We start from the raw sequence: 15374 nt of genomic DNA on the forward strand, positions 1-15374 counted from the left end.
ACCCGTTCAAAAACAAAGCGTCAATAGGTGAGGTGTAGAATGTATGCCGGAACAATGTAGGGGAGCAGAGGGTCTTCTCAGCATCAAAGATTCCATCCGTTAGCTCGTGTATTTTGATGGCGACAAATGTGGAGGGTTTGTAAGATGAGAGATGAATTGCTGTCTTGAAGGAAGAAAATACAGAGGAATGGTGTTTGAGTGCCCACTTTTATAATGGACAGCTTCAAGCCTGAAAGTGTGGGGCTTAAACACCATAGCCAATTTTAAAATTGGTGTTATTGTAGAAATTTTTTAACTAGGTTGTATAGACGGACACTCCCCATAGCATCAGGGCAATGCCAAGTTTAATGAGTCATAAGGGAACTCCAGTATAGACTATTTAACTATTACCAGACTATGTTAATAGTTACCAAACAATAACCACATTATTTAACAACTATGTAAACAAAGCAGAATATGCAGTTATGCTCATGGATATCTGCTTTACTTGCTACTAATGAATCTCATTTGAGGCATATACAAGAAACGAGATTTGATGTCACTAACCTGGAAAACTTTGGAAAATCCAATGATTATTTCATTCTCAAAAGCATTAGTGCAATATACATCAGAGGGTTAGTGCACAGATTTTGGGTGGTCCATGGGCGTCCTGTCTGGGACTGAGGCTTGGAAAAATAAACATAATATAGTGCTGTTTATACCTAAAGCAAGGGATAAAATCTAAAGGGCTGAGATAAAAAAATATTATAAAGGGAAAGTTAAATTTTTACACCATTGTAGAGATGAACCATGTGGACAAAAAATAGCAATTTAAACTGCGATTAGGATAACATAAAAAACTTAAAAAAAACATGGTAAGTGTTTTTCTTTTGATCAAAATTTAGTCATGGGCAAACATATACTAAATTAGAACCAGACTAAATAAATAAAAAAACAGTAACACATAAAGGGGAAAAAAACAGATTCACATGACCTTCACATTGTATCCTTTCACTGTGTACCTGTATTTGTCAATTTTGCGATAGGGTTTCAGACATTTTTACAGAAATATATTTTTTGAATAATATTAACAATAAAAATAATTATAATTATTATAATAAAACAGTGCCCTATTTATGTAATAATTTCTTAACTTGCATGCAGCATTGCTATTCAGTCTGATTAAACCATTAAGCTTTTATTTTGGTGGAACATTTCTGTTTTTGTTTGAGCTGGCAAATCAGAGAAATTCTCTCATCTACTCTTCTGTCTACAAAAACACGGTGGCATGAGGTTACCTTAGATTTGGATATAATAAATTTTAGTGGTCAAGCATTCAGTATTTAAAATTAACCAATTCTTTAAAATTAACCCATTAACAATACATTTTACAATTTAATTGTAATGATTCAAAATCTTTTTTCTCCTTCCCTCTCTCTCTCTCTCTCTCTCTCTCTCTCTCTCTCTCTCTCTCACACACACACACACACTAGACTTCTCTGCTTCCCTCCATCCCCATCATGAATTTTTGAAAAGCTGAAGACCAGCATGTCTTCAGGAAACCTCCAAAGTTTGAAATACACTCGTTACTGACTTGCTCTTATCCTCTTTCCTTTAATTCTGCCCCCTTCTTTCTCTCCCTCTCAACACACAACCTTTCCATCACTGTCCAAAGCTCTCAAACCTCTGCCTCCTCTATTCACCTATCTCTTCATTCTCCTTCGATTACCTGACTTCATCAACTCATTCTTACCTTCCCTTCTAATTCAATCTCAAATCTACTCTGTAGACAAATATTTCCTCTCCTCTTTCATGTCAAATTTCCAAAACAACTTAGTCTTATCTTATACTTATTTACGCCCTAGCCTGCTGAGGGAGGTAGAGCTTGCAACACACTGTCCATCACTCATTAAACACCTGCTAATCACACAGCAGCTGGCCCTATCATTAGCATACATACATTATTCATTCATGCAAAGCAGGCTGATTAGAATAGAGGATCAGAGTGAGGATTGGACAGCTAAGTGAGGAATACAAAATTATGAGTTATTTTGTTTCAGGGCAAAGCCAATGAGACGGGTGTATAATCGGACAACATTGTAGCACTTTAAGGAGAGTTCTTCACTGTGTTCCTGATTACAAACAGAAAAAATTGCTTATTTTAGATGCATAAATGCAGCCTCTGGGTGAGAATGCACACACACACACACACACACAGTTGATATTTGTGGTTAACAAGGACTCTCCACAGACATAATTATTTTTTAATAATGTAAAAACTATCTATTATATCCCCTACCCTAAATCTAGCCCTCACAGAAACCTTTTGGCATTTTTACTTGACAAAACAAAACATTGTTTTGTATGTTTATTTTAAGCTGTTTGAATAATGGGGACACTAGGGATGTCCTCATAAACCACCTTTATAGCATAATAACCCTGTAACTACTAGTGTATAACCTACAAAAAGGTCCTAAAAAACTACCAAAACGAAACCACACACAATCACACACACACACACGCTCACTTACACTCAGAGCAGACATTCTGGTGGAAGTCAGACTGACCATGTTGGATGATCCAATATTATCAGCAGTGCTTTTTTCCTTTTTGTGGTGTAGAATCAGTGGAAATGTCAGATTGGCAATTGAAATGTCATATAAAGTGAGAATACCTGAGAGAGCAGAACCTCTTGTCTCTACAAACACACTGACATTAACACAATTTACACAAACACGCTTTAAAGTCAAAAGGGTCTGACCCATATAAACGTCATGATTCTGTCCTCAACAGAAGGAGATGAGAGGACATAGCGGCATTTATACAACTTCACAACCAAACACATACAGTCAAATATGTAAATGCAAACTCATGGGCTCTCAGCTCTCACATAAACCAACCTCAGAGCCTGAGAAAGAAAGAGAGTGGGGACAGATTGATTGATGGACGGATGGATTGATGGACGTATTGGTGGACAGAAGGACGGACAGACAGACATATTGATGGATGAACGGATTAGTGGATGTATTGATGGACAGACGGATTAGTGGATGTATTGATGGATGGACGGATGGTCGGATTAATGGATGTATTAATGGACGGACGGACATATTGATGGACGGATTAAATGATTTATAGGTGGATGGACAGAAGGACATATTTATGGATGGATGGAATGATGGACATATTAATGGACGGACAGACGGATTAATAGATGTATTGATGGACGGACTGACGGACGGACTGACGGACGGACGGACGGACGGACGGACAGACGGACAGACGGACAGATAGATAGATAGTCTGTACTAAAGTAATGACCATATGCCATTAATATGATTCAGGCCCTCCAGGTGAATATACTGTTTCCTCAGCAGAATAATTGAATTACAAATCAACTAAGCTGTGCCAAGCTACAAGGGAACGTGCCAATGATGGGAGGAAAAAATTAAATAAAGCCAAGAATACATGAGAAATACAAAAATATGCACCATATGTGAGGCAGGCAAATCCTGAACAGAAGCTTAGAAATAAGAGAGAGTGTGTGAGAGAAAAAACAGGGAGAGGTGAGAAGAAAAGAGTGTTCTCGGCTGTTTCAGCACACATCAATAAGAATTTGTGTCTGAAAGAGTAATTAGTTACCTGCCGATGGGCAGCCTATCTCTAATTGTTCTCTGCTATTCTGCATCCTTGTTCTCCAACTCTCCCTTCATCTCTCACACTTTTATGTATCGGCAGCCTTCTGCAGTGCTAATGTGTGCACGTGTGTTCTGTTGTACGCATCTTGCGAAAAAATCAGACTGCAAAAATGATGACTCTTGTGTGGGTGTGGGGACAAAAGAGAGAAAGAGGCACATAAAGAGAGAGAAAGATATCATCTAAATAAGGAAGCAAGGCAATCTGAGCTTGAGATGGTCTGGGAGACTACACAAATCCTGTTATACACACACTATGAGCAAGTCCTGAGCAAACGGTAATAAACAATGAATATTCATCTTCAGTACATTTACCTCCTATCAAATCAAATCCCTTTATTGTCACTCAATCATAAACACAAGTGCAACAGTGGGTGAAAGTCTTGGGTGCAGTTCCATGCAACATAACTGTCATGAAAGTGATGCGACATATACCAATTTACAATAAACATCAGATTTACACAACACAATTTACATATCTAAAATACACATAATTACACACAACACAATATACAAATAATGATATACAATGTACAGTATACAAGACACACAACATAGATGTAACGATGCTGCTGGCAATGACGAAGATGATGACGATGAAGTAAAGATCCCAAGTGCAATTTATTGAACAAAAGTGAGATCCAAAAAACCCTAACTATAAACGTGAAACATAAACATAAACATGAACTTGACTTAACATAAACTTAACATAGCATGACAACATTACCCCAACCAAAGTTACATTCAACAATACCTGACAAACGACAATGGAAAACGTGAGGGCTCAAACACAAGGACAAGGTGTAAAACAATAAAGAGGGAACCAATGAACAAACAGAACTGATAATAAGATAAGAAGACAATAAACTAATGAACACAAGACACATGAACATGGATGGAAACAGGAATCACATGACTAGGGAACACATGATATGAAACAGGAACTAGATTTTTCAAAAGAAAAGACATGAAAAACATGAATCAACAAAATACACATGACATGTGGGATGCTGGATCATCGGACATGACATGGGACGCTGGCTCATCGACCATGACGGGGTACTCCAGCTCGTCGACCATGACGTGGGACTCCAGCTCATCGACCATGATGTGGACTTCAGCTTGGCATCCGCCAGGCCGGGGTCTCAAGACCACATGAGAGTGTCCCGGCCCGAACTCCAGGTATTCGCTGGTGATTAGGCAAGGTCTAAGAGGATTCAACCTCCTTGCGCCCTTGAGGAACCAGATGATCAGGTCATGCTGCCACGATGGTTTCCCATCCAGTGTATTGTGATATGATGCTATAGCAGCCACGTACACCTTCAGGGTGGATGGAGACAGCCTTCCTCCTGTAGGAAGATCTTGCTGCCCATCCTCCCTGACTTTGCACATTGTCTGTACAATGAGGCTCACTGGGCGAAACGCGCACTTGCGCAGCCCCTGAGGCTTGTGTGCAACAAGGCATACATGCTGAGGGGAGCCTCGGACAGGGAGCACCAAAAGGGCACAATGATAGGACTCTCGGGAGGCGAACAGGTCCACCTGCACCTCCCTGAATCTCTCCCAAATCAGCTGGACTGCACGGGGGTGGAGTCTCCACTCTCCACGGAGCATTTCCTTTTGTGAGAGCGTATCCGCAGCACAATTGAGGACGCCCAAGCGGTGAGTGGCTCGCAGAGACTTCAACGTTTGTTGACTCCAAAGGAGGAGGCGGCGAGCGAGTTGCGACATGAGCGTACCCTGGTGGTTTTTGTACACCATGGTCGCTGTGTTGTCTGTCGGCCTGAATTCGAGGCATCCGTCGTGACCACGACGTGATGATCCAAGATGGCGGCACGGTAGCACGCAGCGGCCACTCCGGATCCACAATGGTGCTATTTTTGTTAAAAAAGCCCGACTTTTGCAAAACATGGACATCGGAGCAACCGGTGTTCGTGTCTACCATCGCCAGACACTACTGAAATATAAGACTCATGCAAAAACCAAGCTGCATGATGACCTGCAGGAGGCGCTACGCGTACTCGGCTTGCTGCGGAGACCAGGCCTCCAGCCCTCGGCGTCACCTGATGCCGGTGGCCGGGGAGAGGACGTCGTAAGCGGTGCGTGAAAGCGGAAGCGCGAAAGAGGGCGGGGTCCATGCTAGGCTAAAACAAACCCTAGCCGGCCGGCTCTCCCGTCTATCCTGCTCTCAAATGTTTGCTCCTGGACAATAAACTGGACTATATCCGACTCCAGCAGGCTACGCAGCATGAGTTTAGAGACTGCTGCGTCTTTGTTTTCACGGAGACGTGGCTCAGCGACAGAGTTCCGGATGCCGCCATTCAGCTAGACGGGCTCGCCTCGTTTCGTGCCGACAGAAATACAGCTCTCTGCGGTAAGACTCGCGGTGGTGGCTTGTGTGTTTACATCAACACGGAATGGTGCAAGAACTCTATGCTAGTCTCTAGTTACTGTTCATCGCTGTTGGAGCTTGTGACTGTTAGATGCAGACCTTTTTATCTACCACGGAATTCACCACTGTTTGCATAACCGAGTTTACATTCCCCCAGCTTAACGCTAAGGAAGCGCTCTGTGAACTGTATGGGGCTATGAGCGAACTGCAGAACGCTCACCCCGACGGACTGTTTATTGTCGCCGGAGATTTCAACCATGCAAATCTCAAGACAGTGCTCCCTAAATTCCATCAGTATGTGGACTTTGCAACGAGAGGGGCTAACGCGCTTGATCTTGTTTACACAAACATCACAGGCGCTGCATCGGCGGAGCCCCGCCCCATCTCGGCTACTCAGACCACATCTCTGTTATGTTAATTCCAGCATACAGACCGCTCGTCAGACGCACAAAACTGCTTCAGAAGCAGGTGAAAACCTGGCCAGCAGGAGCCATCTCTGCTCTTCAGGACTGTTTTGAGTGTACTGACTGGCACATGTTCAGGGAGGCTGCAACATATGGCGATTCTACCAACTTGGAGGAATACACAGCATCAGTGACCAGCTACATCAGCAAGTGCATTGTCACTTGTCACTTTCTCCAAGACCATCACCACACGCTCCAACCAGAAGCCGTGGATGACTGCGGAGGTGCGCACGCTGCTGAGGTCCCGAGACTCCGCCTTCAGAGCAGGCGATAAGGCAGCCCTAAGAACAGCTAGGGCCAAACTGTCACGGGCAATCAGAGAGGCAAAGCGCGCACATTCCCAGAGAATCCACAGTCACTTCCAGGACAGCGGTGACACGCGGCGCATGTGGCAGGGCATCCAGACCATCACCAACTACAGGACAACATCAGTTGCCTGTGACAAAGATGCCTCCCTTCCAGATGCGCTGAACGACTTCTACGCTCGGTTTGAAGTGCAGAACGACGTGATGGCGAGGAAGTCCACCCCTCCTCCCAACGACCAGGTGCTCTGTCTTACCACGGCAGATGTGAGGAAAACTCTACGTAGAGTCAACCCACGGAAGGCTGCTGGACCAGACAACATTCCTGGCAGAGTGCTCAGAGGATGTGCAGACCAGCTAGCAGATGTTCTTACCGACATCTTCAACATCTCTCTGAGCAGCCTGTTGTTCCAACGTGCTTCAAGGCCACCACCATCATCCCCATGCCAAAGAAGTCTTCAGTGTCCTGCCTCAACGACTACCATCCCGTCGCGACTTACACCCATCATCATGAAGTGCTTCGAGAGGCTCGTCATGAGGCAGATTAAGACCCAGCTGCCCCCTCACTAGACCCACTGCAGTTTGCGTATCGTTCAAACCGTTCAACGGACGATGCCATCACCACAACCCTCCATCTGGCCCTCACCCACCTAGACAATAAGGACTCATACGTTCGAATGCTGTTCATAGATTTCAGCTCAGCATTCAACACAATCATTCCCCAGCACCTGATTGGAAAGCTGAACCTGCTGGGCCTGGACACCTCCCTCTGCAACTGGATCCTGGACTTCCTGACTGGGAGACCTCAGTCAGTCTGGATCGGGAACAGCATCTCCACCACCACCACACTGAGCCCTGGGGCCCCCCAGGGCTGTGTGCTCAGTCCACTGCTGTTCACTCTGCTGACTCACGACTGTGCAGCAATGCACAGCTCGAATCACATCATCAAGTTCGCCGATGACACGACCGTGGTGGGTCTCATCAGCAAGAACAACGAGTCAGCATACCGAGAGGAGGTGCAGCGGCTGACAAACTGGTGTAGAGCCAACAACCTGTCCCTGAATGTCGACAAAACAAAAAAGATGGTTGTTGACTTTAGGAGAGCACAAGGTGAACACACTCCGCTGAACATCGACGGCTCCTCTGTGGAGATCGTCAAAAGCACCAAATTCCTTGGTGTTCACTTGGCGGAGAACCTCACCTGGTCCCTCAACACCAGCTCTATCACCAAGAAAGCCCAGCAGCGTCTCTACTTTCTTCGAAGGCTGAGGAAAGCACATCTCCCAACCCCCATCCTCACTACATTCTATAGAGGGACTATTGAGAGCATCCTGAGCAGCTGCATCACTGCCTGGTTTGGGACTTGCACCGTTTCGGACCGCAAAGCCCTGCAGAGGATAGTGAGGACAGCTGAGAAGATCATTGGGGTCTCTCTTCCCTCCATCAAAGACATTTACAAAAAACACTGTATCTGCAAAGCAACCAGCATTGTGGACGACCCCACACACCCTCACACAAACTCTTTACCCTCCTCCCGTCTGGCAAGAGGTACTGAAGCATTCGGGCCCTCACGGCCAGACTGTGTAACAGCTTCTTCCCCAAGCCATCAGACTCCTCAATACTCAGAGACTGGTTTGACACACACGTGTCCTGAGTTGCACTTTAATTACTGTCACTTTATAACTGTCTGCTACCTCAATAACTGCTATGTGCATAGAACATTATCTCATAGTATGTTATGTTTACATTTTTAGAAACTGTCATCTTTTTGCACTACTGAGTACTGGTCGGCGCTGCACTGTCTATTGTCCTGTTCATTGTCAGTAATTTGTTGTACTGTCCTGTACTTTTTGCACATGTTTGCACGTGCACTTTATATAGGTATATATAGGTAGTTTATATAGGTATTTTATTTCGTTGTGTAGTCTCATGTGGTCCTATGTTGGTCCTTTGTTGTTTTTATGTAGCACCATGGTCCTGGAGGAACGTTGTCTCATTTTGCTGTGTACTGTACTAACTGTATATGGTTGAAACGACAATAAAAACCACTTGACTTGACTTGACTTGACTTTGAGACCTGCTCTAAGGGAACCCCTGCCAATAGAAATACCAGATCTGACCGAAGGTTGATAGTATGGCAGCACCATGGCATGACAGTCACATGCTGGGTGCTGTGGTGCAATACCCACCTCGGGACTCAAGTCTATAGCTAGTGCTGGAGAGGTCTCATATGCATCAACCCGAGGGGGAGTACCGCCGAAGATGCCATATACCTGAGGAGCCTCTGAAATTGTTTCAATGGCACCACTACCCTACGCCTGAATGTTTTCAGGCAGAACAGCACCGACTGTGCATGCTCGTTTGTAACGCATGCCATCATGGGCACAGCCAACTCCATACAGAGAAAAAGATGCTCTGTGCAGGGGAGAGCTTGCTCTTTTCCCAGTCGTCGAGATAGTTGAGGACGCAAATGGCCTTCTGCCTCTGCGACTTTGGTAAAGACACGAGGAGATAAGAACAGACCGAAAGGGAGGACCTTGTACTGATATGCTTGTCCCTCGAAGGCAAACCAAAGAAAGGGTCTGTGTCGAGGAAGGATCGATATGTGAAAGTATGCGTTTTTCAGGTCTATGGCTACGAACCAATCCTGATGTCGTACTGATGCCAGTATGCGCTTCTGTATCAGCAATTTGAACGGAAGCCTGTGTAAGACTTTGTTCAAGGTACGCAGGTCCCTCTCTTGGGCATTATAAAATAAGGGCTGTAGAAGCCCTTGTGCATTTCGGCTAGAGGGACGGGCTCTATCGATCCCTTCACCAGAAGGGTAGCGACCTCCACCCGAAGGGCTGAGGCATCTTTGTCTCACACCGAGGTGAAGTGGATGCAACAGAACCTGGGGAACTGGATCGCGTAGCCGAAACAGATCGTTCTGATAAGCCATCGCGATGTGCTGTAGAGTGCTAGCAAGGCTCGAAGCCTCAGAAGAACGATTGCTTTTACCATGTCCGGGGTGGGTGGTTTGTGGCGAGATAGAGCCGACCGGGAAGATCGACCGGGGGAGGCTAAATACAAGCTAATCTAATCTTCTCTGAGGCAATTTTGTAATTAGCTGTTTGTCCCGAGCTCAGAAGGTACTGTAAGTGTAGTAGGAAAGAAATGTGTCCTCTGCTTCGTGCCTCCCCCAAACTATCTGGTATTCTCTGCTTTACTGACAATATCAACAGTTATATGTGGCTGAAAAGAAGGAATCGATCACAAATCACATTCTCAATGTCTATGCGACATACAACCGTCTTCATTCCAGGAGGACAGACATCAAACATATTTATTTCTGTCATCACACATGGCCAAATGAATGCCCATCAAATAAATGAGACTGATGTTTCACTCAGTGAATAATGCCTAGGGTGACTAGATGACAACAAATAAGATTTGGGGCAATTAGGAAACAAGGCCTGGTGGGTAGCGCATGCTCTGATATGCAAACCGAGGTCAAATCCAGCATGTTTTGATTTAAAAACATTTTTTTTACAGAAAATCATAGTATTTGAAAATCGATTGGATACATCTTGTCTTTGGAACCAAACTTTAACTCATTTTGATACTGAAATCAAACAAACTGCAAAAGTGCTTGCAAATTATCCTTAGAAGGCTTAAAATATGTCTGGAAATGGATAGGCTTATGTTATTTTTTTTTTTATAAGGTATTAGCTAGTTTAAATAGCAAAAAAAAAAAAAAAGATCCATGATTAATACATTCCAAGAAAAGTGATTTTACAAAGACAAAGTGAATGGTATTTGGCTGGTCATGTGACCTCAACATGGCTGCCTCCACGAGGCAGAAGTTGTAAAAACCCACATACAGTGTAATGAAATATCTGAAGGATTGTAGCTGCAGGATTTGGCCTGGCTAAGTGCTTTAGAGCTACACATCCCAATGTAACCAATTAGACATATTCCAGACATGCTATTTCAGTTTTTTTCTGAACAGCTGAAATGAAATGTCCATTTCTGCAGATCAGAGAGCGCAGACATCTCTTCTGAGAAAACACAAGCACACTTTGGATCTCCATGGCCCCTGCTTCACCTGCAGCCAAAATGGATGCCATGTCAGGAAAGGCAAAAACACACAAGCCCTTACCCTGCCATGACGATGAAAAAGTCCAGTCTGTTCCAAGTATCGCCGAGGTAACAGCGACGGCCAAAGATCCCCAGAGCCACCATCTTCACCACCATCTCCAATGCAAAGAAAATGTAGATAAATGCATCAAATGCCTAAGAGAGAGAGGGAGAGAGATCAACAAAGGCACTTTAGAAAATTTCATGTCTTCAAACTTTCCACGAGAGACGAAAAGTGAGGTTAGTGGAGGTGTAATCCAAGCAAGGGTACTATCTGTTTGTCTGACCAAAGGAAAATGGGGGGAGTATTTAAGAAGTCTGTTTGAAAACAATCATTATTTTTGCAATTCCGTTTGTGTTGCTAGTGTCACAGAAATTACACATTACAACTTTAATGATCTGCAATCCTGGCAGGGAGGAATAGCAAGGGGATGATGTGTATGTGTTTGTGGAAGGAATGAGGTCTTAGGGGTTGCACACTTTGGGGTTTCAATTGTTTTCCTATGTACAGGTTGTATTTGACTGTTGTGCCGTATCTTGTATCTTGTGCAGGAGTGCATGGTTTTTAGATGCGATGTCACGTTAAAAAGAACTTTAACTGTTAAAAGCACATCTGAATACACCTGGGTTTTGTGCCACTTTGTCTGGCTTTTATTAGCACAGGGACACATTTGGTTTGAACATCTCCTTGGTGAAAGAGAGGAAAAAAGCAAAAAGACCCATAACAATAAAAAATCACAATAGATACCTCTTTATTTCTCCTAAACAGGAATTTAGGTCACACATTTGCTTAAAGCTGATGTTCAGATGTTTAAAATTGTTTCTATTTCAGCTTAACATGCATAAACAATAATAAGTAGGCTATACTATTAATGTAAACACTGTGGCTCTGTGACAGTTTCAACTTAACACAACAACATTGGCCCAACCAATGGCTTGATTTTTGAGCTGGACTATCTGTTAGTTTGACCAATGGCAGATAAAGGGCATATTCAGAAAACTGTTTCAAAATAATGTTTATTTTTGCAATTTCATTTGGTGGCACTAGTGGTGAAGAAATTGCACACTTAAAGTTTAAAGCTTCTCTGATTTTTCCCCTCACAAAAGGACCCTAGTATTCTTAAATGTGTCTCTTATGGGTATCAGAAGAGGTCTCAATAACTCAGTTTACATGGTATTATGATGTGGTTTGGGTGATCTGGTCACAAGTGGTCAGTGCTAAATACAGATGTAAACAGATCTGATCACATAAAAAACACATACAGTCAAAAACACATGTGACCACATTGCATTTGAGGAGTAAATGCTAATCTGTCCTGTCCCTGGAAGCAAGTGAAGATTCAAAAAAGCAGGTGTAAATGGGGACAATAATGTCACAAATTTGGCTCAGATTTGCCAAGATAATAGTGTCTGCAAGTCTTCAGATCTCTGCAAAAGTCATTTTCTAAGTGTAAAATCCAATTATGTTAATATAATGTGAAGAAAATAATACATTATTTTGATCATAAAGTATTTTTATGGCTTATTTTTCAATTATTACCACTGTTCATATGTACAATTGTATTTATAATCAAATTTATATTGGTAATTTTCCTCCCATTGTCGATGAGTGATTTAAGGCACTGCAAAAGGTCACAGTGTTGGACAGATTAAAAGTTTTGGATTTGGTATACTTATTTTTTTGACCACTTTATTATTTTGAATATATTTTTGTTTTTCGATTGAAGTATAATTTGAATTTAGAAATATATTTGATTAAATTTTTTAGTGCTTCAATAAATGCTTTTATTTTTTTTCTAAATCAAAATTGACCGGTAGAAGTGAGGTGTGTTCTGATACAATCACTGTTAATACTAGCCATGATTTGTGTCAGTAGAAATTATTAATAATACTTACAATCTCTATAATTTCATGGAGCATACATCCAAATTCTGCTGAGAATCACATACTCTATGCGTTTGAAAGAAGTGTATCAATCATAGACATATGCCTGACATTCAACAAGGACACAGTGAATGCACAAAACAACATTAGTCCATATTTCTATTATTTTAATTAATTGCATACAGTCTACCAACTTCTTTATGAATGTACTGTCTTTGTTTAAATCCTTGATGCTTGAGGGAATGGACTGTATAGGATGGAGATGCTGGAATAAATGGAGAAGAACCTGAGAATTAAATTGTGCTATTTTACACGTTGTGCGTGTGATTCTGCCAAAACCACTTGCGCCTAGACTTTGCGTATGCTTGCACGAAAATACCAAAACTTTATGGCCATGCCCTTTGGCTTTGTTCTTATGACTTAAGGCATTGTGTTGCGTTTAACAACTGCACTCTTAAAATAGGGCCAATTGTGTCCTGTTATGATTTTCATTATCATTGAATTTGCGTAATGCTAAAGTATGTAATTTCTGCGACACTAACATCACTGAATGGAACTGCAATATAATAAAACATTGTTTTCAAAATAGTTTCTGGATACGCCATCCACCTGCCATTGGTCAAACAAAGAGACAATCCTGCCCTCACGCCACTGGTTGAGTAATATTGTTGGGGCGGGTCTAAGTGGGTCTCTCCAAACAAACAGAAGAATTTTTTAGTGCCACAGAAACAGTGTTTACAGTTTTTTAGAAAATGTACCTGAGAATGACTTTTAGTTGTACAGTATGTGCATATTAAGCTGAAAATGTTTCATACTTCAGCTTTAATAAGTGACTTTTGTTTTATACTCTTCCATTGGGAAATACTTAGCTATGTGTTGCACAGAATATTTTTTTAATACACAATATCTGACTGCTAATGACAATTAATGAGTTCCTAAGAGAATTCTAAAACTCAGACTTAATGAATAAGAAGGATGTGAAATGAACAGGCCCTTAAGATCCCTTGTGTAAGAGAATGATTTATAATTAAGTCCAGTCAACACCCAGCCTAAGGCCTTCCATATTTAATCTCAATTGACTCATCTGACCCAGGGCAAACCATCCTGAATTTATCTAACCCTCCATAAACATAAACCATTCATAAACAATTGAAAACATCACACAAGTACACAGACTTTAAGAGGCTGTTAATTAAACATTCAAACACTCCAACGAGTGATTGTTGCTGTCAAAAGTCCCCACTGCATTCTCATTATGACATCAGCAATAGTGGGTTTTTTGATTGAATGTTTAGGTGGACCAGTCAGATGTAGTCTTAGATCGCCCTCATTAATGGCTTTGTTTCTCGTCTTATGTTGGTCCTTCATACAAATGTAGACAGTTTTTTTTTTATTTCTGTTTTGTGCTATTCTCCTATGGGGATAATTACAAAGATGTGAGAAGTGTACTTTTCCTGCACATACGTCAACACACACAAACACACATATGCAGAAAATAGAACATACTGTATGTAATCTTGAGCCACAAACTGCCCCTAAGTCTTAGTCACTCTACAGGTTTTGTTTTAGGCTACACTACAGTGTGGCAGAAGTGTGTGTATGTGTGTGTCAGGAGACTAGGAAGGGGACCGTTGTGCAGTTATGCCAGTTTGGATAACCGCCCTTAAGGAGCTGTGAAATGGAGAGTTTGAATCTGGCCGGTGCTGGCGAGTGGAACTGCACTGGTTTAAGCTCCCTTTTGGGACCAGAAAAGACACACGTCTTGGCACCAAGAGAACGCTTCCTTAATACTACCTTCCTCTGCATGCCATTCCTGACATACGGCTCTCAATATGAGACTGTACACACACAGCAAGTAGGAGAGAGACAGACTCTCAGTCCTGCCCACACATTTTTCATTTTGAACTCTGTCTTTTAGTTTAGCAGTCAATCCAAGAAGAAAATGTAAAAATGTTAAAAAAAAAATCGAAATATGCTTTTCACTCTTCGAAACTCTCTTTATGCACAGTGAGTACGACTCCAAACATTCTCAACACCACTGCCACTCAGCGAGAGGTGAATGCCATAGAGGTAACACTGTCAGCCATCTTGACTTTGCTCTACTGGCTAATAAAATGTTGAGTCATGGCACTCTCTTTCAGCAGCACCTATAAGAAGGTATATCTGCCATCAGATGCTTGTGGCCTGCCCTTCCCTGCTGAAAAGACCAGCATGGATTTCAGTGATGGCTATTGCTGGTTTAGTGCTAGTCTAGCTGGTTCTGCCATCCACTTTTAAGTTACTTGAGATGGAAAGTTGATTAAATCAAGCATACAGTTGACCAGTTGTTTGGATAGCTCAGGCAAAATGATAATTCTCTCATCATTTACTCAACCTCATATCGTCTTTAATTGTAACTTTCTTCTGCAGAACATAAAAAGAAAGTATTTTAAAGACATAGATTAAACCATTCAAGTCCTTCTGTCCTTTTTGGAGCTTGAAGGCATGAGGGTAATGCAAATGATAATAAATGATGAGAGAATGATGAGAGAATTATCCT

At 42.3% G+C, this 15374-nt stretch overlaps 1 protein-coding gene across 1 annotated transcript in view; it reads right to left on the bottom strand.

Annotated features, from left to right (window-relative positions):
* cacna1ia (calcium voltage-gated channel subunit alpha1 Ia) overlaps nt 1-15374 on the bottom strand; it is a 208435-nt gene that overhangs the window by 113851 nt on the left and 79210 nt on the right. The window contains exon 3 of the mRNA XM_052139594.1: nt 10974-11107. Coding sequence (XP_051995554.1) covers nt 10974-11107 — 134 coding nt within the window. The remainder of the gene's footprint in view (nt 1-10973; nt 11108-15374) is intronic.

Source organism: Xyrauchen texanus, chromosome 12 (assembly GCF_025860055.1).
Source record: "Xyrauchen texanus isolate HMW12.3.18 chromosome 12, RBS_HiC_50CHRs, whole genome shotgun sequence".
In the NCBI taxonomy this organism is placed as follows: Eukaryota; Metazoa; Chordata; class Actinopteri; order Cypriniformes; family Catostomidae; genus Xyrauchen; species Xyrauchen texanus.